Here is a 21,232-nt window from a genome sequence, read left to right as displayed (position 1 = left end):
GCCTATAGTTCAGAAGCCTTAAAAGGTTCAAGCCTAACTATTTGTATTACACTGGAATTACCTCTGAAGACAGTTATGTTTAATGAATACAGTAAGACACTCCATTCAGTAGGTCAAATTAAATTGCTCCAAAAGGCAATTTAAACAACCAAATCTAAAAACAATGCCGAAGCCCAAGAGGCATCCTGAAGATCTTCCTGCTGTTCTTCCACAGACCTTATCTAGTCAGTGTTTCTATTATGACTTAAATGTAGCACTGCATCTGCTGTACCTCACTGAGATCCATAATACAGGTATTCTTTTATTTCCTCCGAGGCTTTTAAGTCAAACCAGAATTTCATGGTCACTTTAAAGTCAGGATATAACTCCACACTGGACTGAAAAGCTCTAGTCCTGTCTTTGTCACCTCCAGCCAAGAAAGTACTCACTGACTATGTGGTTGTCCTTTGAGCTGGCACAAGTATTTGAATTTAACTGGGGAACTGATCTGAATGAAAAGGAATCTGGCAAAAAAGCGTAAAGGCTGGCTTTAACATAACTTAGTGCCAGGCTCACAGGCCAGAAAAAGAAAGAAGGAGGGCACAGGAAACCAGTTGGTGTTTTAAAATGACTCTAGGATCATGAATGCCTTCTAGTAGATCAAATACCACAAAAATGCAGGGGTAGTGCTGCTTATTTTCAAAAGCTTTTGATTGAAACCTTTTTTCAAAGGTAGGAGACAGTATCTGAGGAGACTCAAATCCACATCAGCTGCAGGCAGGTTCACTAGTGGCACTGACAGCTGAGGAGGAAGAAGGTGGCATTCTCATTCCCTCCTGGAAAGGCTGTGCCGTTCTGCATGGAATGCTTCAGTATTCGCTGAGCAGAAACAAGGGAGTAGTTGAGAGGTCAGGATATTGAACTAGGAGGGAGCCCCCCGCCCAGATCTGTGTCCCTGTTCCAAAGGCTGCCTTTGAGCCTGGCCCTGTTGAAAAGGAGGCTTATAAGATGAAGTGTCTGTGCTCATCCATCCTTCCATCTCTCCTTCCCTAATGAATAACACTGAACAACCAACCAATTTCATGCAAACCTGGCAGAGCGATAGGGATGTCCAGAATAAGAAGTTTTTCCAGCTTAATGAAAAGGACGACAGAGAAGAGGAGCAAGACCTTAGCAGTGCCTCACTGTGTGGAAGAGTAGGGCATGAGCTCACCTTCATACAGCATCAAAGAATAAACACAAGATGATGTCACAAATGCCACAAGGACAAGCATTGTTCAGACCTCAGATTTTACTAGGCACCAAAGAATCAATCTCTGACACATCCAAAGGATAATATTAGGGCTTTATTTACAGGGCTTTTGTGTATTCTACATTACTGGATTATAACGCGTAATAAACTAAGCCTTCCTAAATGATCATTTGGAATCACTCATCCTTATGCTTTCTCTCTCTTAACTTTTTTGTCATTTTGTTTGGGTTTTTTGTAATGAAGTGGAACAATTTCAGTAGCAAAATAATGCACTCAGAATCGTGATAGTTACAATGCTGTGTCAGGAACTAAGATGACTGAGTAATCTTTGTACTTCTAGTCATATTCAGTGTCAGCTGGAGAGAAGCCCTGTTTTGGCTGATGACATGGCCGTGTTTGCAGTTGTGATAACTCAAGCCCAGCAGCAGTAATATATGGCTTAGCATCAGTAGTAAGGTGGAGAGGGGGAAGAGCAGGCAAAATGCCAGCCCATTCATGAGCAGCACACATGGATTGAGAAGGTGCACCCTCAGTTCTCCAGGTGATCTCTCTAATTTTAAGTCTAGTTCCCAGCAAGTTTTCTACTGTGTTCCCTGAGTTAGATCCCATCACCAGACTTAGTGCTACATAGGGGTATTGCTAATGTAGTCATTAGTAGATCAATACATTTGAGTAAGTGTGACTGAAAAAGGAGCATGGAGCTTCAACTGTAATGCCTAGAGGGATTTCTCTCAGAACAGTAAACATCCTAGAACCCTAGAAAAAATTTATTTAATAATATCCTTCAAATATAATCATATTCCTACAGAGGGTGGCCCAAAAGAACTCTGACAAAATTGGCCCTACTATAATTTTAGCTCAGTAACTGTTCAGACACCTCTTTTAGTAACTACACGTGTGTGTGTGTACATAATATATGTGTGTGTGTGTGTGTGTGTGTGTGTGTACATAATATATATATTCATACATACAAATCAATATGTAAGGATTTCAAGTAGAAACAACTGAGACAAACTTAGAGTGTGTGTTCTCTAGGTGTGTGAGAAATGAATGAAAGATAAATATCAGTGGAAATTATTTGATTTTTTAAAAAATTATTTTTTTCTCCTACTTTTTTCTGCACAACTACTCTTTGCGTCTGTAGGAGAAAGGTGTCTGATTCAGACAGACATTGACTGTAGTTTTGCTGTTTATTCAGTGACTGAGCCTTAACAAGGAGCGTGATATTTTTCTGCTCCAATTTTTAAAGAATTTTGTGTCCTTATTAAATGTGCACAGTGAATATTAATTTTTTTTCTTAAAAATATTTTTAATATTAAGAAAATAATTTGTAAATGTAGCTTTTAACATCATATTCCACAAGAGCTTCAAGTTAGAACAGCACAGTTAGAACAGCAAGGTAAAATCATGTAATAGTTTGTGGTTCTTTCACATTCACTGCTCAAATATGGTGGAACTGGTGTACATTTCTTGTTGAAAATATTTTGTTATTGATAAATTTTTTGGAAAAGAAATACTTTCAATTTGGGAAATTCTATTATTTCATTTGCCTTAACGTATTTTATTGGACGTTGCCTCAGCCCTGCTCTTACTTCACCACATATGAAAAGCAGCACTGGGATCTGCCATCTAGTGGCAAAGTTCTGGCAGTAAGAGTACACGGAAAACATTTTCATTTTTCTTTCTTAGAATACAACTTCATGAAACACCTTGCAAATATTAATTAGGAAGCAGATAAAGGTATACAAATGTAGAAGGCAAAAATTATATCAATACTGTCATTTCTTGGGTCCTGTAAATTTTGAAAAATCTTCAGGCTATTGAGAAAGGAAGGTAACAAAAGTAATTTCAATTAAGATGAATATTTCTGAAAATGTATAACTGTATGCTTGAATTAGTATTGGTACAGTCACATTATTTGAAATGCATAAAATACACCTCTTGGGAGAAAAATGTTAATTGGCAGTTAAATTGTTATATTAAAAAAGTTGCCTGTAAGATTTGTATATATAGGCAGAAGAACAGAAGACCAGGCCATTAGTACTTCAGTAGATTAATTAGGGTCAAGGACCTCTGATACTACACACAGGACAAAATTAAATCCAGCCTTTTAAAGAAAATGCCGAGACAGTTTTGCATGCTGTGGCTGAAATTTATCCCCATTAAGGTCAGTAGCAAAATTCAAGACAACTTGCTGAATAAATACAGCATAGGTTTATAAACCAAGTTTAAATTAAAAATTGAGAAATGACCCCCTAGCTCTTCCTCATCCCTATTTATGAATTGCCACCAGATTTGTGAAGAAGTTGCTTAGACAATATATTAGATGCCCAACTCTAAGTCTTTCTCTACTGAGTTTGGATGTGGAACTGGAACTTTGGTGTCCCTCTGCTTTAGTCCATTCAACTGTATTACTCCTTTTTCCCTATGGACAACCAAATGATTCTCTTGACATTGAAGTGGAAGCCAAGGCCCTCTGAGCCCTCGACAGGTACTAATTTAGTTTCCCCTTGTAGCATTAGCCAGGACACTTTTATCAAGCAGTGATGTGAGAGTGAGTTTGTGAGACTTTTTTAGAAAAATGCCTTGCACTGCCATTGTAATTGTTCTTTAAAGTAAGCTGCACTGCGTTTGTAGTTTCATAAACCCAAATGTTTTGCTCTCTTTTCTTTTAGAGAGTGTCATCATTCACCAGTTACGCGTGAACTCTAGATGAGTTACCGCCCGCTAGAGCTCTCTGTGTGCACTACCCTCCATGCCTGTGGATGGATCACTGTAGAAGCTCTCTGCCATCAACACCAGGGTCACTTGTGCTACTGATTACTTGAGGAAGTATTAGTGCTTCCATTAGGTTTTATATATACCTTTTTTTTCTTTAAAAACCAATGGCCTTGCTGGTATTTTAAAAGTATTTAATCAGAGGGAGAGCAGCAGTCTTTCTGCCAGCTGAATTTCACTCTTAATTGCAAAGCCTGAGGCACGTGCTTGATTTTGTTTGATATTTGCCATATAATTTATTTTTATAATACACTTTGTAAAGTAGCTGTGCCAAAGTTGCAATTCCTGTTGCTTATGACGCATTTATTTGTAGAATACACTGTCAAATTTGCAATTTGATATTTTTGTAATAGAGAGTATGTGAAGAAAGAAAAATGTAACTTCAGCAATGTTTTCTGTTTAAATGGAAAAGTATTCAGTATATTTTTTTGCCACCATGAGATTCTGTGAGACTAAATACTCTGAAGACTGCTGTATGGAATTTGTTGCAGAATATTTCTTGCACTGTGTGATGGTTTGGCATAAAATTAAGTATTAAAGTCCAATGCCTTGAAATGCAACCAAATTTACTCATTTTAAACTATGTAAGTCAGTTTTTAAAGCTGTGATTTTTTTCTATATAAAATATGTTTTTACTTCTGCCTGTACCAAAAAAGTTGATTTTCATTACACTGTAACTAATAAATTTTCACAACTATGCAAATGTAATCAGGTGTTTGCATTTAAACTCCAATTTCTTCAGGTTGACAGTGCTCATCTATGTATTTGTTTATGGGGACAGAATATGGGTTTGGAAGTTCCTTTTTTTGACTGGTGTCTCATACAGTGTCACAGTGAAGTACAGGGTGAAACTGATTCATAGAATCATAGAATGGTTTGGGTTGGAAGGCCCTTAAAGATGATGTAGTTCCAATCCCCCCGCCATGGGCAGGGATGCCTTCCACTAGATCAGGTTTCTCAAAGCCCCATCCAACCTGGCCTTGAACATTTCCAGGAAAGCTGTTCAACAGCTTTTCTGGGCATTTTGTTCCAGTGTCTCACCACCCTCAAAGTGCAAAACTTCTTCCTAGTATCTAATCTAAACCTACTGTCTTTCAGTTTGAAACCATTCCTCCTTGTCCTGTCACTACATGCCCATGCAAATCTCCATCTTTCTTGTAGGTTCAGAAGATACAGAGATGGATCAATCACCAAGCCCTTAATGACTTAACTGTTTCTAACCTTGTGCTTTCACAGCACAGGCAGAGATGTTTGACTGGTACTGTCAGAATCTTTAGTCCTAGACTAGCACCTGGACTAGACACTAGGCACTCTCCACACGCTGAAGAGGCCCTGTTACACTGGTGGCTGTAGCTTCTCAAATAGCATCCAGAGAGTTCTGTGGCAGCTATACTTAGGATGATTTTTGTATGAATGATAAATAAAGGTACAAGCAATCCAGGAAGGGTCTTTTTTTCTTTTACATTTCATAACCAATGATTTTTAATCTAAGTCATTGGCACATATCCAAAATACTGCAGATTTTTAACTGCAGAAGCTACTGGGAGAAATTACTTTTTTGGAAAGGAAGTCAGTGTTGCTTGCAGGAGATGTGCTGTGAGATGCCAGAAAGACTGCATTAATGCAGCATCCCACTGGGATGGTTAGGTTGGTCCATCTTTGGAGCTGGAATATCACACTGCTGCGTAGTCATTCTGGTCTTCATGGGAGCCATGGGAGCTGTTTTTCCTTTTACATATGAGTTCTGCAGCAAATGCTGACACTCTAGAGAAGCAGGATATTCTGGCACCTGTATGAACTTTTGTGGAGCTGATCTCCATTGTGAAGAGTTTACTAATACAGCCATACTGAGGAATCAAAAATTAAGTGCTGCTAATCCTGCCAGAAGAGTAATTTCGTTGGTATAGCTTATACTTAGCTGGTAGACCATGTTTTAAAAGGAGTGAGGTTTTTTTGGTATAACAGACAATATATGCCAATAACATAGCTGTGTCTGTAGGTCATATTTTAGTGCAAGCTGAGAAAAATTCCAGCTTTTAGAGAGCAATACAGCTGAGGTGAATAAAGTTTAGTGTGTGCCACATTTCAGTTTACTGTGCAGCAGAATGAACATTGTAGTGACACAGATCTTCTATTTTCAAAACGTTACTTGGGAATTGAAACCTATCCATGTTAAGATCTACACTAAGCTCAGCTGGACTGAAATTCCTGGCTATTTGAAAGTGATAGTGGCATGCCTGAAATAAACTTCAGCTTTTAAATATGAGTAGGACACAAGTAAAATGGTATTCCAAAATTGAGCCTAGATTTAAAAGGTCCCAGTTGAAGTAGAAAATATTTTTCCTTGTCTAAATTTTAATATAAAGCAAATTCATTATAAGTTTATGATTCATAAACAAATACATAAACATTTATGATTTTGCACTTACATTAAGTTTTTAAGCTTCCCAAAATAAAGCTTTGTTTAAAGCATACATACAATCATGGTGTATTGAAATAATTTGGATTTTAAAATATTTTTAATGAACTGCAACACTTTGGAGTAGGAGACCGGTGATTTCATGTTGCATTTATGTTCCTAGTCAATTTTTTACATTAGCTAACTTGGATATGAATCTAAGATAAATATGTAAAAAAGTGCATTAGCCACATAATTAGCCTGTATTTTGGGGACACTCGGGAAGAAATCTATTAATATAGACTAACTATGTGATTAATTTCGGCAAGTGCTGTAGCTTTAAAGGAGGTAATTGGGAAGAGCTTTCACACTAAGATAATGTGAAATATATGTTTTATATATATATATATATATGCTATAGATATCAGAAGCTTTTAAGCAACAGAAAACAAGTGAAAGATCTACTTTTCTCTCAGAGATCTCTTACTGTCCAAAGAGGACTTAAAGACCTGTGTAGTATAATTATAGTGATAAAATATAAAGTTTCAATCCATGAAAAAAAATCTCAAATACTTAAGATTTCTAGAGATAAACTCTACAGCTTGTGAGTTTTCTTTTTGTCTTGATGTGAAACATAATTAGACAAATTTAACATGCTCTTTCTTGCCAGTCCTCTCACACCTGAGAGCATCAGGTCCTAGCCTCCCAATATTGCCCCTTGATTATCCTGCTGCCAGGGAAATTTCTTGCCATCTCTCTCCACAGGTTTACAAGCAGTCTTGTTCCCTTGGGGTTCCAGGCTGCATCTCTCTGGATTCTCTGTGATGCTGTGGGAATAAAAGTTACTATAGCTGAAGGTAATAACTGCAAACAGAAGATAATAAAGGAAAGGGTGGTACTAGAGACAATGGGCTTATTTATGGGGAAGGGCAGCAAAAGTTGGGGTCCACAAGATAGTGGAAACGATAAATTAGGAATGAAATATAGTTTTAGCACAGATGCCAAAAGGAATATGATTAATTTTTGTACGCTATATAATTATTTAGGCATCGAATTAATACTTATATTTTAGATATTTTTATACATCCGAATTTCCTACGCTATGTCAAGGAGGCCTTTTGTTCCTCCAGAGCAAAATACATTTGCACAAGTCAGGTGCTCCGCCCAGTGGTCTTGGCTGATGCTCTCGGTGCTCCAGAGAACTAAAAGGCATTTATTTTACATAAACTGTTCCATTGCCAGCTAAAAAGTCTTGAGATTGGACTACATTATAAAGTTATTTAATGAAATAATTCTACTTTCTTTTTTCCTTGAAATCAAGTAAATACACGAATATGTGCTGAATGTGGATTTGGCAGCACCCTTGGGGTCCTGCATAGGAAGGACTAGAGAGTCCTCACAAAACCCTTTAATGCAGAAGTGCCAATGAAGTGAAAAACGTGGACTTCCAAGGTTGTATTAGCTTGAGCAATGCCTGCAAAAGCAGGTATTCTGGGATACAGGTGCATACTCCCACACTGCATACCACAAGGTGACTGCATCTCCACAGAAAGGGTTTTAACCACTGGAACAGGCAGCCCTGGAGGGGTGGTAGAGTCCCTGTTCCGAGAGGTGTTTAAGAACAGACTGTAAATGGTAGCAAATGCCATGGTAGTTGGCATGGTGTAGTTGGTGGCGTTCAGTCAAAGGTTGGACTCAATGAGACTTTTCCAGCCTGATTCTGTGATTCTGTTTAGTGCAGTCAGATTAGCTCCTAGGGGGAAACAACAACATCCATATATGTAAGTACCTAAAGGGTGGGTGTCGAGTTAGAGGGAGCCAGACTCTTATCAGTGGTGCCAACCAACAGAACAAGAGGCACCAGGCAGAAACTGATGCACAGGAAGTTCCACCTGAATATGAGAAAGAACTTCTTCAGTGTGTGGGTGACTGAGCACTAGAACAGATTTCTCAGAGAGACTGCAGAGTCTCCCTGTCTGGAGATATTCAAAAACTGTCTGGATGCAGTCCTGTGCCATGTGCTCTGGGATGACCCTGAGCAGGGGGGTTGGACCAGATCACCCTCTGTGGTCCTTTCCTACCCACTCCGTGATTCTGTATTCACTGCACTGATTCACGCACACCTCCTGACAGCAGAGCAGGAGTACAGAGCAGAACAGCTCCCAGAAGTGGTGGCTGGCACACATGCCTTCATCAAGAGAAGCTCTCAAAACTCTCGTGCATTGTTATATCTCTAATTTCAGTGGCACTAATCCTATTTATGAGGGTAGGAAGCCAAAGCTGACTTCTCCCTTTTTGACCCAATGGACGCTGCCTTGGGTCAGCACATGCCAAGAGGGAGCATGAAGGACAGTGCTCCTGGAGCACTGAGAGGGAATGACAAGGCTGCGGGCCTGGGTCTTGCCTCAACCCTGGGCACGAGGTGGCAGGACCCCTGCCCAAAGTCTGGAATCCTAATCCTCACCAGAGCAGAGCCTGCCTGGCCAGCACATAGAACATGTCCCATGAGGAGCACTGAGAAGCTGGGGGTGTTCGGCCTGAAGAAAAGGAGGCTTTGTGGGGGGACATCATTCCCTCTACAACTCTGAGGAAAGGCTGGCGTGAGGTGGGGACTGGTCTGTTCTGCCGTGCCTGCAGTGAGGACAACAGGAAGTAGCCTTAACTGAGACAGGGGAGATTCAAATTAGATATTAGGAAAAAAAAAAAAAAATCACTATTAGGGTGGCCAGGCATTGGAACAGGTTGCCCAGGAAGGTGGTAAGAGTCACCATCCCTGGACGTGTTCAAGAGGTGACTGGATCTGGCACTGGGTGACGTGGTTTAGGGGTCACAGTGGCAGTGTTGGGTGGATGACCGGACCGGATGATCTTGCGGGTCTCCTCCAACCTCGACGACCCCGTGACTCCATGACTCCACCACTCCATGTCAAAAGTCTCCATGACCTGGGCAGGCGTGCGGCTGTGGCGCGTCACCGCCCGCGCGCCCGCCGTGCCCCCTCCCGCAGCCGCCGCGGCCGAGTGCGCAGGCGCGGTGCCCCCGGTCACGTGTCGCGCGGTGGCGGCGGCGGCGCCATGGCGGTGAACTACAGCGCCAAGGAGGAGGCGGACGGGCATCCCTCGGGCGGCGTCGGCGTGCCGGGCGGCGGCGCGGTGGGCAGCGGCGGCGGGGGCGCCGTGAAGACCCGCAAGCCCGACAACACCGCGTTCAAGCAGCAGCGGCTGCCGGCTTGGCAGCCCATTCTGACGGCGGGCACGGTGCTGCCGGCCTTCTTCATCATCGGCCTCATCTTCATCCCTATCGGCATCGGCATCTTCGTCACCTCCAACAACATCCGCGAGTACGAGGTGCGCGGCGCGGGTGTGCCCGGTCGGGGCTTTGGGAGCGCCCGGGGCCCGCTCGGGGAGGCCGGGCCGGGCAGGGCGAGCGGAGGCCGCCTGCGACTCCGGGGAAAGCCGGTCCCCTCCCGGCCTGCCGGGACGCGGCCGCGACCCAGGCGGCTCCTGTGCGGAGCGGACTCGGACCCGGGTAGTTCCGATCCGGCCTAACGTCTGTGCTCGTCAGCAAAGCGTCCATTAATTACCCTGGGCAGACAGCGGGCTGACAGTCATCTCCGCATAGGCTGTTGCACTTCCGTGAGTTCTGTCAGTGCTCCCGAGGGAGCTTCCAGGGAAGTTACTGCCTGCCTTTGATCGACACTGCCCAGTGCTCGTTTCTTTCCTCAGCAGTACAGCCAGTAAGCGCATCATCCGTGGGATAGCCTGTGGCAGTCCATTATTTATCTCCAAGTGTTCCAAACTAACTGTATTTTCAGGACAAAGCTCTGTGGTGAACGCATTGCTGTTATTCTTACCTGCACCGATGCTTTAATATTGCAGGTGCTGTATGGGAGACCAGGGTGTCCAGAGTAAGCTTGGACACAAGGATCAAAGAGTATGGCTTTTTCTAATTAACACTTACAAAACTTGAGTCTGAGTTTGTCAGATTTACAGTTTTAACAGATATACATCTGATAATCAGCCATGCTACTGCTGTGAAAAGTTGCTGAGCATTAGCTGAAAACTGAACTGTATATCACAGATAGATCCATTTGATAACAGAACCAGTTTGTGTTGAAATGAAATAACACACAAGGCTTAGGGATGGACAGCCTTGAGAAGCAATTGACAGCTATTACTAGTTTTGGTGAGCTTATATGACTGAGATTGATTGTAGGGAAGAAGGTGTGTGGTTGTTCGTTGTGTTTTTTTATTGAAGAGTGAATTTTTGTGGATCAAATCACTCCAGTTACTGGACTAAGCTGTCACTTTCAAATAAGTAGCATTTAAAGCAATAGCTTGGCTGGTGGCAAGTTGTCACTGAAGCCCAATCAACTAAAGACATCATGAGGTAGGGAATTAATGGTGTTTCTGTATTTCTCTTAAAATGCAAATAAGGTTATAATGAAACCAATTTTACCCCCTTTTATATTAAGATCTACGCTTACAGTTAAGGAGAGAAGAAGAAGGGAAAAATCCAAAAGCTGAAGTGTATATTACAGCATTCTAATTTGTATGCAAGCATATTTTTTAGGAAACAGTTACTTCTTATAACAAGTGTTGGGGTTATGCTGAACACCTGAAAATAGGCGCAGGTGCTTCAGAGAACATGGCCTACTTGTCATCGGCACAAAGATTTTTAAATTGTCACGTTGTAGCATATTTAAGGTAAATACAATTGTACATTTTCAAGACTCTGTGGAGAGAAGTATAAAAATACCCTTGCTAACTCTGATTTTGTTGACAACTGCATTTAAAATAGCCATTTCTATAGTAAAGCAGTACAAAGTTTTTGATCATTATAATTGGATAAATACATCCTTTTTCCATTATGACTGAATCTGCATTGATCTATGGGAACAAGAAATGCATCAGTTTCATGAGTCCAAAAATGTATGTGACTTCTTGTGCCTGTATTGCTGCTGTATGCATACACAGGATTTTTATATACTGTTGTTGCTTGAGCAGCTCAGTCAGGTACTCCTGTTAAGCTCCAGTAGAACCCAAAAACCAGCTGTTCCCACCTAACATTTGGCACAAACGTCGTAGGTCAGCTGGAAGCATAACCAATGCTCCCCTGCACAGTCAGGTTGTGTATATACTGCAGCAGTAACCATTTGTATGGAGACCAGCTGGCAGGCACAACCCTCATTCCTCTCCAATTTCAAGATACTCAAGACTGAAAAGAGTTTCATTTATTTGTTTTACTGTATGGATTTACTCTTTCACCTTTTGAAATTCTCAAAAATCCGATTGTTAGGCTTTTGTGAGGACAGGACGGACTTTGGAGTCTGTGTTAAGTCAGAAGGGGGAAACTTGTGTTCTGTTGTCTGATCCTCATACTTATTTTATGAAGTGACACTCTGCAAATAAGATTATCATCCTAAAGGCAGCTGAGTTTCAAAAAGAAAGCAAGCTTAAATCAAAAAAGGCTTTATAGTTGCAGCTGTAAAACCTAGATAAAGCATTTTACCAATTAGGACCAACATCTGGGCTCTAAACACCACTGAGGGGTGCAGTTTAAGACACAGCTATCACATACAAGTTTAGATTACATACCTCCCTGCTTAGAATGCTGGCTTTTCTTATAACCTCCAAAAGTTATTCACAAACAGCTGTTAAGTTTAGATGTGGGAGACAAGATGTCCAGAAGCTACATACAGTGACTAAGCTTTTTTAGAAATGTAATTGGAGGGGTATCACAGGTGGTGATTTACACCTACCTCCTAGGCAATAGCATGCCTCTCAAATCTGTGTGTGCCTGTAAACTTAGTGTATTGGAATTGAATAGGATGTATCATTTGTGACCTTGAATACATATTTAGGTTCAGGTCACTCTTTCCTGAAACAAGGTATGGTAGCCATTAGTATCTCTGTGGACTGCGCTGTTCTTCTACAGGTGCAAGGACTGAGCAGCAAAATGTACCTCTTCCATTGATTTCCTTTATAAGATGTCTTGAATTCAAATGTGGAAGATTTCCAGCAGTTTAAGTGTACTAGAACTATCGGGTTTTTGTTGTGTTTTCTCTAGCATTTTTTTCATGGTTTCAAAAGGGTATAATCAGTTATTTATCTTGAGTTGTTAAAATAGTTCATTTGGGTGGAAAAATTAATCCTTGATATAAATGTCTTTTTGCCTGTTACTAAAGGATGAGAGAGAGTTATGTATTTCTTGGGGGTGAATTTTTTTTTTTTTTGGTAATATATATGGAGTGACTAAGAAGCTTTGACAGAGCATATTAATATATAATAAAATGTGAGGAATATACAAAGTATTAAATGTGTAGGAAAGAGTTCCTGTAGCCCCATGTCAGGAATGATACAAAAATTAATAAAACCTTCAAAGAGGAACAGCAAAGAGGACCATATTTATGGATTGCCTTTTATACAAGAAATGGTTATGCAGAGTAGGACAAAGTGTGAAGTCTGCAAAATCACAAGTAGTTTGGAGAATATGTGTATGCAGTAATTGTGTTATTTCTGTAGGTGTATGTCAGCTGACAGACATCAACAATCCTGAAAGGCCATTGGTGTGGAATAACTTGGATATACCCAATGTCCGTAAATCTGGAGTTTTTTGGAAGGGCTCATTGTGTCTGGTTGTCAGACGTTGGCTGATCCCACGGGACCGAACAGTGGGGTCAGGCAGGTTCTTGCCGTGGACTCCATAGTCAGTCCTTAGCTCTCACAGTCAGAAGTGTTACTTTGTCAAGAGGTGAAGATGGATGCCTTCATCCTTTTAAATAAGCTCTCTTGAATGTAGTCTGTGGATGCAGAAAAATACACTTGTGTTGGCAGTTTCTCTACAGGAAAGCTCCTTGATACCTTGCAAGCAGATAACAGTGCATCAAAGCATGGTACTGCTTCAATATACGTCAATTTCGTGCTCCATAGAATTCAGTCCATTACATTTTTAAAAGTGAAGTCTTTAGGTGTTTTGCAATCTTAGTCTTTAGTGTGCGCTCTTGACCTGAAACAACTTCTCACACTGGCTAGTTCTTTCTAAAGGAAATGCTTGCTTCAGCTTACTTCAGCAGAACACACCCACCCCTGAGTTAGCCTTCAACAAATGAGATGCATTGTTCATTGAGAGCAGCAGTGGGGTCTGTCTGCTGATGCTACACAAAGCTGGTCATGGCTGCTGCAGCAGTGCTATTTCTAGATCAGCATAAACTCAATATCGTGTTCAGCTGAGCAGTAAAGATTGTGATCCTCTCTCAATCTCCCTCTCTCTGCCAGATAATAGCTTCTGAAGCTGTCTAGTTTCAGCTAGGCTCATTAGCGTGTAGGTTTTGTCTGTCAGAAATCTGGCAGCAGAGCAAATGCCAATCAATAAAAGTGCTTGCTGATGGAGCTGGTTGCAGCTTAATAGATACTGAAGAAATCACAGGAAGAGAGACCCTGAAGAAAATGCCGAGGAAAATAGGCTTCAGTTCTTTCCTGAGCACACCGTGTGTGTTTATTTTAGCTAACCTTAATACGGGTATTAGGACCAGTCGTAAATCACTAGTTCTTGTTACGCCTTTCACTACAAACATAAATCAGGACAAACCACTTGCAGCAGCCTTTCATATAACTGTACAGATGTTCTAGTTTAAATGCTACTGCTGCTGCACAGTTTTTTTGCAGTGAGGTATATATTTCACCAATCTGAGTCTAAATTCTAAGTAGGTAATTAATGTTAAGTGTAGAAGTACATCTTTTATAGGCAGACATAAGCTTTCTCCTGCCACACTTACTGGAGCTACACGTGAGAGAGAGCTGATGTGGTCAAGCTACTTGAGTTGGCTTGGACTGTAGGGTGAGCTTGTGGCTGCTAAGGCTGAATGTACAGATTTGTAAAAAATGCTTTTTGTGGTCTACAGTATTCAAGACAGAGCATACTGTATAAACCAGATTAATACTGATCATCTTTCTTGTCCATATACTGATTATTTTACCATTCCTGACAAAACAATATTGGTGTAATAATCTTTCCTGTTTTTGGACAATTTTTGGGCATTAAGTGATTTTTAAATTTTTTCTTCTAATTAGGTGGCTAAAAATGGTCAACAAAGCAAGTTTTCTAATGCAAATATTTTTTTATTAAATAGCTAGACTTTTAAAAGCGTAATCTCTCCAGAAAGCATGTAAAAACTGATCTGCTTTTCATAGTGTGTGTGTTTGGAAACATCACATAGTGTGGAGTGGCTGCTGGTTTTGTTTTGGTGTGGTTTTTTTGGTTGCTTGGTTTGGGGTGGGGTTGGAGCTGTGTGGGGGGCTTGTTAGTTTTGTTTGGTTTTGTTCCAGGAGTAACTTCACCTCCGTGTTCAATTTTTTTGCATCTGAAATCAAGCATATAGTCAGAATCAAAAACTCATTTACAGAATGGTTAAGGTTGGAAAAGACTTCTTGAGATTGTCAGATAGGCCTGAATGTGCTCTTGGTGTTGAGATATATGATTGCAAAATAAATGCCACAGCAACTCTCTTTCTTAATAATTTTTCTTTACTCTCCCATTGTAAATTAACGACTGATTTTCCTGTTACAGATTGACTATACGGGAACAGAACCTTCTAGTCCCTGCAACAAATGCTTAAATGTGTCCTGGGACAGCACACCCCCTTGTACATGCACCATCAATTTCACACTGGAACATTCATTTGAGGTATGCTGCCCTGTATGCAGGATGAAGTCAGAACAGTTTATGTGATCTATTTCATATTGAAAATGAAAGTTTTGTCACTTAAGTATTTTTTTCTGGTTTTAGAGGATTAGTTTTAGTTTTCCTTTGAACTTGTATCTGATTTTTGTGTTCCCTTTTGCATTAGGAGGGATGAGATGTTTCTTAAGTCCTCCATTTATTTGGAAATGTAAAACATTAAATGGAATCCTTGTGTTTTACACATTCAAAGTTACCATATGTGTCACACAGCTGGAGAGTAGATGAGCTATTTCAGTATAATACAAAAAATCTCAGTTTAACAGGAATTGGAAATGCCAGATAAGTGCTTTCTGGCAGATTGGAGGCAAGTGAAGCCTATGGGTTCTACATTGGACAAGACAGGTACTGGGATTGGTGCTGGCCAGATATTATTCTGATAGTTGGTAGCATGTTTATATTGTTTGACTTCAGCCTTGTTAGGATAGTACTTCTATGTACTCAGTATGAAGTTTGAGGATTGAGGTTTTTACTTTATGAATGTTGCTATAAACCTAAGAGTTTGAGAACTTAATTGCAGGTTTGTGTGAATGAAATCCCTCTTTCCTCATCTTCCTTTTTTGTAGAGCAATGTGTTCATGTATTATGGACTTTCCAACTTTTATCAAAACCACCGTCGTTACGTGAAATCTCGAGATGACAGCCAGCTAAATGGAGACAACAGTTCACTACTTGTAGGTATTCATGTTTGGATGTGAATGAGCAACTAATTTCTGTCTGTTGCATAAAGCACCACATAAATTATGTAGTTCCATGATAATGAGGTACTGGAATTTTTGCATAACAGTAGGCAACCATAAGGTAGTGATATTTTGTTTATTGAAAATAACTGTAAAGTATTATAACTCATCTTGATAATGTAGTAAAAAGCAAGTTAGTTGTGTAAACTAGCACAGACTCATCTGCCTTTTTTCTTTCTAACTATCAGAATCCAAGTAAGGAATGTGAGCCTTACCGCACAAACGAGGACAAACCCATTGCTCCTTGTGGAGCTATTGCCAACAGTATGTTTAATGGTATGGTTGCAATTTTAAGTTCTTATTTATATGGGTGTGTGATCTAGTGTGTGTTTTATGTTGTGTTGCACATTATTCTGAAATAGGATACCATGGGCTTTTTTGGTTTTGAATTAACACATTGTCATTGTTCAGAATAAAATAAATATCTTGTACTGGTTGTATTTGTTTAAAAATTGCTAGGAGAATTAATTTAATCTCCTAGCACACAAAGGATGGAAATAACTGTTGTGAGAATCTACTACTGCTGTGATGTAGAAACATAGATATCATATATGGATAATAAACTGCTATCTCATATACACTGATTCTTACACAACAGGTTGTTATTGTGTCAGGCAGATACTAAATGCCGTGTCTGGTTATTTTTGTTTTGTTTTCTCCTGGAGGTAATTGTTTCAGTGCTTATCAAGATCATCTGTCTAATGAATGTTTCTGTAGCTGGTCTTCTAATTTGATTTTGTCTTTAGATACACTGGAGTTATACCGCATTGATAATGACACAAGGACTCCGATCACTTTGATCAAAAAAGGCATTGCATGGTGGACAGATAAAAATGTAAAGTTCAGGAATCCTACAGGAGATGGAAACAACTTAACTGCTCTTTTCCAAGGTAAAAAAAGAAAAAAGTGAAATTTTAAGAACAGCAAAATGCTTCAAACACCTTTTGATTTCAGTTTTGATTTCAAACACATTTTGATTTCAGAGTTTTGCCTCACTGACATTTTACTGAATGTGCTAAATAAATGTTCTCTGAAGAAATCCAAGCTAAGGACTACTCTGCTATTTGAAAGGTTGTCTTTAAATAATAAAAGCTGCAAGTTTCTGATAATGTTTGGTTTTTACCTTCACTGTAATCATTAATTTGGTATTTTTTAATTTCTGGTGTTTTTTTTGTACCCTGAATAATAAAAAATGTGTAATGTATGCTACTGGGGTTTAACCCCACTTGGCAACTAAACATCACACAGTGTCTAACTAAACATGCCCTTGCTCAGTGGAAGGAAGCATTGGAAGGCTGAAAGTGAGAATGCACATAGGTTGAGATAATGACTGTTCAGTAATTAAAAACAAACAACCAGACCAAAAACACAGCAAGGAGAGAGAAAAGTAAAACCCAATAAAAACAAGTAATGCAAAAGAAAATAATTGCTCACCACCATCTGAGTCCCTGAGCTAAATTAGGCCCTGCCTATCTCTGCCTGCCCTTTTCTGTGGTATGGGATACCTCTTTGGTCAGCTGGGATCAGCTATCCCATCTGTGTCCCCTCCCAATCTCTCCTGGACACCTCTTCTGTCTCCTTACAGGTGGGGTGAGGAGCAGAAGAGGCCTTGATGCTGGCAAATACTGCTTAGCAATAACAGAAACATGACTCTGTATCAACACTTTGTCTAGCACAGATCCAAAATACTGTCTCATACCAGCCACTGTAAAGAAATTTAATTTTATTACAGTCAAGACTAGTACAAGTTATGTTGTGTTTGGATTTAACTTACAAAGAAATCCTGCAGTTGTTAAATGAGACTCTTCATATGGAGTTTTTGTTTAAATGTTTCTATGGCTGGGTTTTGCTGTTCTCTAAAAAAACTGATTTTTTTTGTTATTAGAAGTGACTGATGTGTCTAATTTTTTTAGATTATACGCAGTTTGGCAAATAAAAGTTTCCTTTGGCTACTGTGTCTGAAGCCCCTCCTTAGGCCTCTAAGAGCATGTGTGTTTATGCAAGGTATATAATAACTTCAGGCTTAACCTGATGTGGGTTTCTTGCGTAGTCATAGCCAAATTACGTGTTGTCAGTGTGATGGCTACCCTTGGAAAAGCAGATACCTTACCTTAATACAATGTGGAATTGTATTTCCAATAACAGTAGCAAAAGCATTTGGACATAATCTGAAAAGATGTTTACAATATTACATGCTTGTGGTTCTCAAATTCTACCAAGTGAGCAGAGGGCCTATCATCATAGTGGAGAATTACCCACCAAGCAGTGCTTTGAGACGCGACTTCCCACCTGCGTGAATTGTTTAAACAAATGGACAGTGCTGTTATGAATTGTGTTATTTATTTATAGAATTCAAACTATTTAAACTGCAAAATAAACAGCCCAGTGTGTTGCAATAGTAGTGAGTCAGCCTGCCTGTTCATACTGTTTAGAAGTTTATGTGGGTTTTTTTGACATCAGAATGGATTTTGATGAGGCAGTGTGTTACTCAGTCCTGTATGTGAAATACTTTATTATTTTTGTTTAATCCTAGGCACAACAAAACCTGTGAACTGGCCCAAGCCAGTGTATATGCTGGACTCAGAGCCTGACAACAACGGCTTTATCAATGAGGACTTCATCGTGTGGATGCGCACTGCTGCTCTGCCAACGTTTCGCAAGCTCTATCGTCTCATCGAAAGGAAGAACAGCTTTCAGCCTACCTTACAGGCTGGAAAATACTCTTTGGATATTGCATACAGTATCCTTTGAAAGCAGGCCTTAGCTGGATTATGCAAATATATATTTGCAAGTTATCGGATGGAACTAGCCTTCCTTCTTACCATCTCTAAAAGGAGATGGTATTGAGCTGTGGTTGAAAACTGGCACTGAGACCCAGATAGACTGTTACATCTTTTACTTCTGTGCTAGTTTTATAGCATTAATAGCTTCATAGAGACAGGGAAATCAGATTGGGAAGGAAATGAGAAAAGCATAGGAAAAGAGGAAAGAACAGAGGCAGCTGGTAGCCAAGAAATTTAAGAACTGTAACTTTAAGATGAAATGACATCACGTAATGAAAGGCAAACTGACCCTGAAGGTCACAATCACTACAGAGCTGTGGATCAGGTGAAGGTCTGTCATTCTTTTTTGGGGAGACTAAATATTAGGTAGAAATGCAGGAGACTAGAAAAGGAGGGTTGTCATAGTTACTGAATTCTTAAAATTCAAAAGCACTTAATGATACTTTTTATATAGCTACTGCAGTATTTTCCTTTGCTATAAAACTGGGGAGTGCATGTAAAACTGAGAGAATGTAATGAAAAATTTTGTAGTAAAATAGACACAAGGACTGAAATTTATATTTCCCTCACTTTATTGAAGCTACTTTCATAAACACACAAAATCATGCACTTTACTCTTCTTCAGGGTTATTGTCTCCTAACATGGCTTTTGTTTTGAAGTAGCTGACAATGCCCAGATTAGTTTTATCCAAAAAGAACAGCTGAATGTTCTTTATTTGCAATTCCAGTTCCAGAGGCAGCAGTTAGTATTTGGAACCTGATTGAAATGACCCAAAATTTTAATGTGCTCACTTCAAACTGGGTACAGAAACTTGCTTTTTGTTTTCCTAAATGTTTTTTCAGATTATCCTGTACACAGTTTTGATGGACGCAAAAGGATGATCCTAAGCACCATCTCGTGGATGGGAGGCAAAAATCCCTTCCTGGGAATTGCTTACATCACTGTTGGGTCCATATGCTTCTTCTTAGGAGTGGTATTGCTGTTCATTCATCATAAATACGGCAATCGAAACACCAGTGCAGACATCCCCAATTAATCTTGCATTCTGAAAATAAATGTACTGCATGTGCATCAAGGCCAGTCCAGAATGGACCCAGTTTTTGAAAGACAAATCTCTGCTTCTGTCATTTCTGAGACTGGGTGCATAATTTTTATCTAAAGCTCCCCTTTCCCATACTGTGGATTAACTCTTGAAAATGACGGGTATACAATTAGCTCTATTGATTGTATCTCTGCCTATGTCAGAAACAGTTTTTCTGATGTTTGTCTCTAACTGGGCAGGCCACATGATGCATATAGCTCCTGTTCCCTTGATGCATCTGCTGCTTGTTCACGTGCTATGTAATGTTGGTATGATTCAGTACATTTAGATTGTGTGGAGAAAGATGGTTATAAGATACTGTAAATTGTTGACTTTCCAGAATTCAGGTGTCAGTGCTGTTGGAAGAAGTCAAGTCTTAAATGTTTTCTTCGGTTTACTGTCTTGTGTGCATGGGCTCCTACATTTCTTGCTGAGATTTTAATATATTTATACAAGTTGTTAAATATTTTTCCTGTGTCCTACCCACCTCTATTATATTAAATCCTTTAAGTGCTCTATAAACTTCAGCACTCTGGATTCTTTGTATATTTACAATATATGTGCCTGGCCAGTAAATGAGCATCCTATGAAAATACCAGAAAACCTATTTGGTAATTAATCTCTGAGTGAGACCCTTTAAAAGATTGTTCTAAATTGGGACATGCTTGTTGCAGATATAATCTTCTTCTAATTTTCTTCACTTTAAGTCATATCCAGTCCTAGTTCACTTTTTGCTGGTTTTGCTTTTTATGAGCAGCACCTAGCATTAATCAAGAAGAACTTAAAAAGTTTTTTTTCCATTCATACATCGGGGTGAATTCCTTTTACTCCAGGAGTTTCCTAATTTTTTTAAAGCATCTGTATTCTGAGCAGGCTTTGTTTTAAGGGAATTGTATACTTTTTCCTTATTTGGAGTGAACACCACATTAATTTTTTGTGGTGTTTGGGAAGTAAACTGTAGAAGTTCAGAAGTTGAGAGGGCAGTGACATTTTTCCCTGAAATGCAGGTTTAGCTTGCTGTGAAACGTAATTTAAATATTGCAGTTAGACGCAATGTGGAGGTAGTGTCTTAAATTACAGAAGGATTCACCTTTAGGTTAATTAAAAGTTAACTGCAAAATACTACTTTTTGGTGACTTTTTTTTAGATGATGCACAGAAACTGTAATGTATATGGTGGAGATCACTTTATATGCAACTAGCTTGATAAAGTATGGAGTATATTAAAAGAGACCTAATAAATTCTGCAAACCATTTAATAAGAGATTTGGCTTTTGTTCTTGAACAGGTATTTATTTTTATCTGGATGAAAAGATGTCATTAACTGTAAATGCAGTTTTAAATGAATTGTATTTCTGGGATTGCATATTTATTACAAAAATGCATGGTCCAATAGCTTAATCTACAGGCAACTTTAAACAAAACTATTTATTTATCACATAATCACATAACTGGTTACTTGTGTAGCCTAAGAGTTTAAATGTG

At 39.5% G+C, this 21,232-nt stretch overlaps 2 protein-coding genes across 5 annotated transcripts in view; both read left to right on the top strand.

Moving 5' to 3' along the window:
- Window positions 1-4,938, top strand: part of FILIP1 (filamin A interacting protein 1) — a 101,133-nt gene extending 96,195 nt beyond the window's left edge. For 3 of the 4 annotated variants that reach the window (XM_041477363.1, XM_041477362.1, XM_041477361.1), the window contains one exon: window positions 3,907-4,936. Coding sequence is in view for 1 of the 4 variants with exons in the window: in XM_041477364.1 (XP_041333298.1) it covers window positions 3,907-3,947 (41 nt within the window). In the remaining 3 variants the exon portion in view is untranslated. Of the gene's footprint in view, window positions 1-3,906 lie in introns of all 4 variants that reach the window. The other variant, XM_041477364.1, reaches the window with a different exon arrangement.
- A 4,502-nt stretch (window positions 4,939-9,440) lies between these two features.
- On the top strand, window positions 9,441-21,006 carry TMEM30A (transmembrane protein 30A). Its single transcript, XM_041477474.1, has 7 exons — window positions 9,441-9,751; window positions 14,973-15,089; window positions 15,710-15,817; window positions 16,072-16,159; window positions 16,630-16,773; window positions 18,417-18,623; window positions 19,510-21,006. Exons 1-7 carry the CDS (start codon window positions 9,479-9,481, stop codon window positions 19,701-19,703), a joined length of 1,131 nt encoding a protein of 376 aa, XP_041333408.1. The 5' UTR covers window positions 9,441-9,478; the 3' UTR covers window positions 19,704-21,006.
- Window positions 21,007-21,232: the final 226 nt, after the last annotated feature.

The sequence above is a fragment of the Pyrgilauda ruficollis genome, unplaced genomic scaffold (assembly GCF_017590135.1).
Source record: "Pyrgilauda ruficollis isolate IOZ18807 unplaced genomic scaffold, ASM1759013v1 scaffold40, whole genome shotgun sequence".
Classification (NCBI taxonomy): domain Eukaryota; kingdom Metazoa; phylum Chordata; class Aves; order Passeriformes; family Passeridae; genus Pyrgilauda; species Pyrgilauda ruficollis.
This window is presented reverse-complemented; position numbering and strand designations above follow the sequence as displayed.

Bases quoted from the DNA above. Each gene is read 5' to 3' on its own strand.
- TMEM30A (XM_041477474.1), top strand. From the start codon at position 9,479: ATGGCGGTGAACTACAGCGCCAAGGAGGAGGCGGACGGGCATCCCTCG. The intron at 16,160-16,629 runs GTATGGTTGCAA...TTTTGTCTTTAG, and splicing joins TGCCAACAGTATGTTTAATG to ATACACTGGAGTTATACCGC. The intron at 18,624-19,509 runs GTATCCTTTGAA...ATGTTTTTTCAG, and splicing joins CTCTTTGGATATTGCATACA to ATTATCCTGTACACAGTTTT.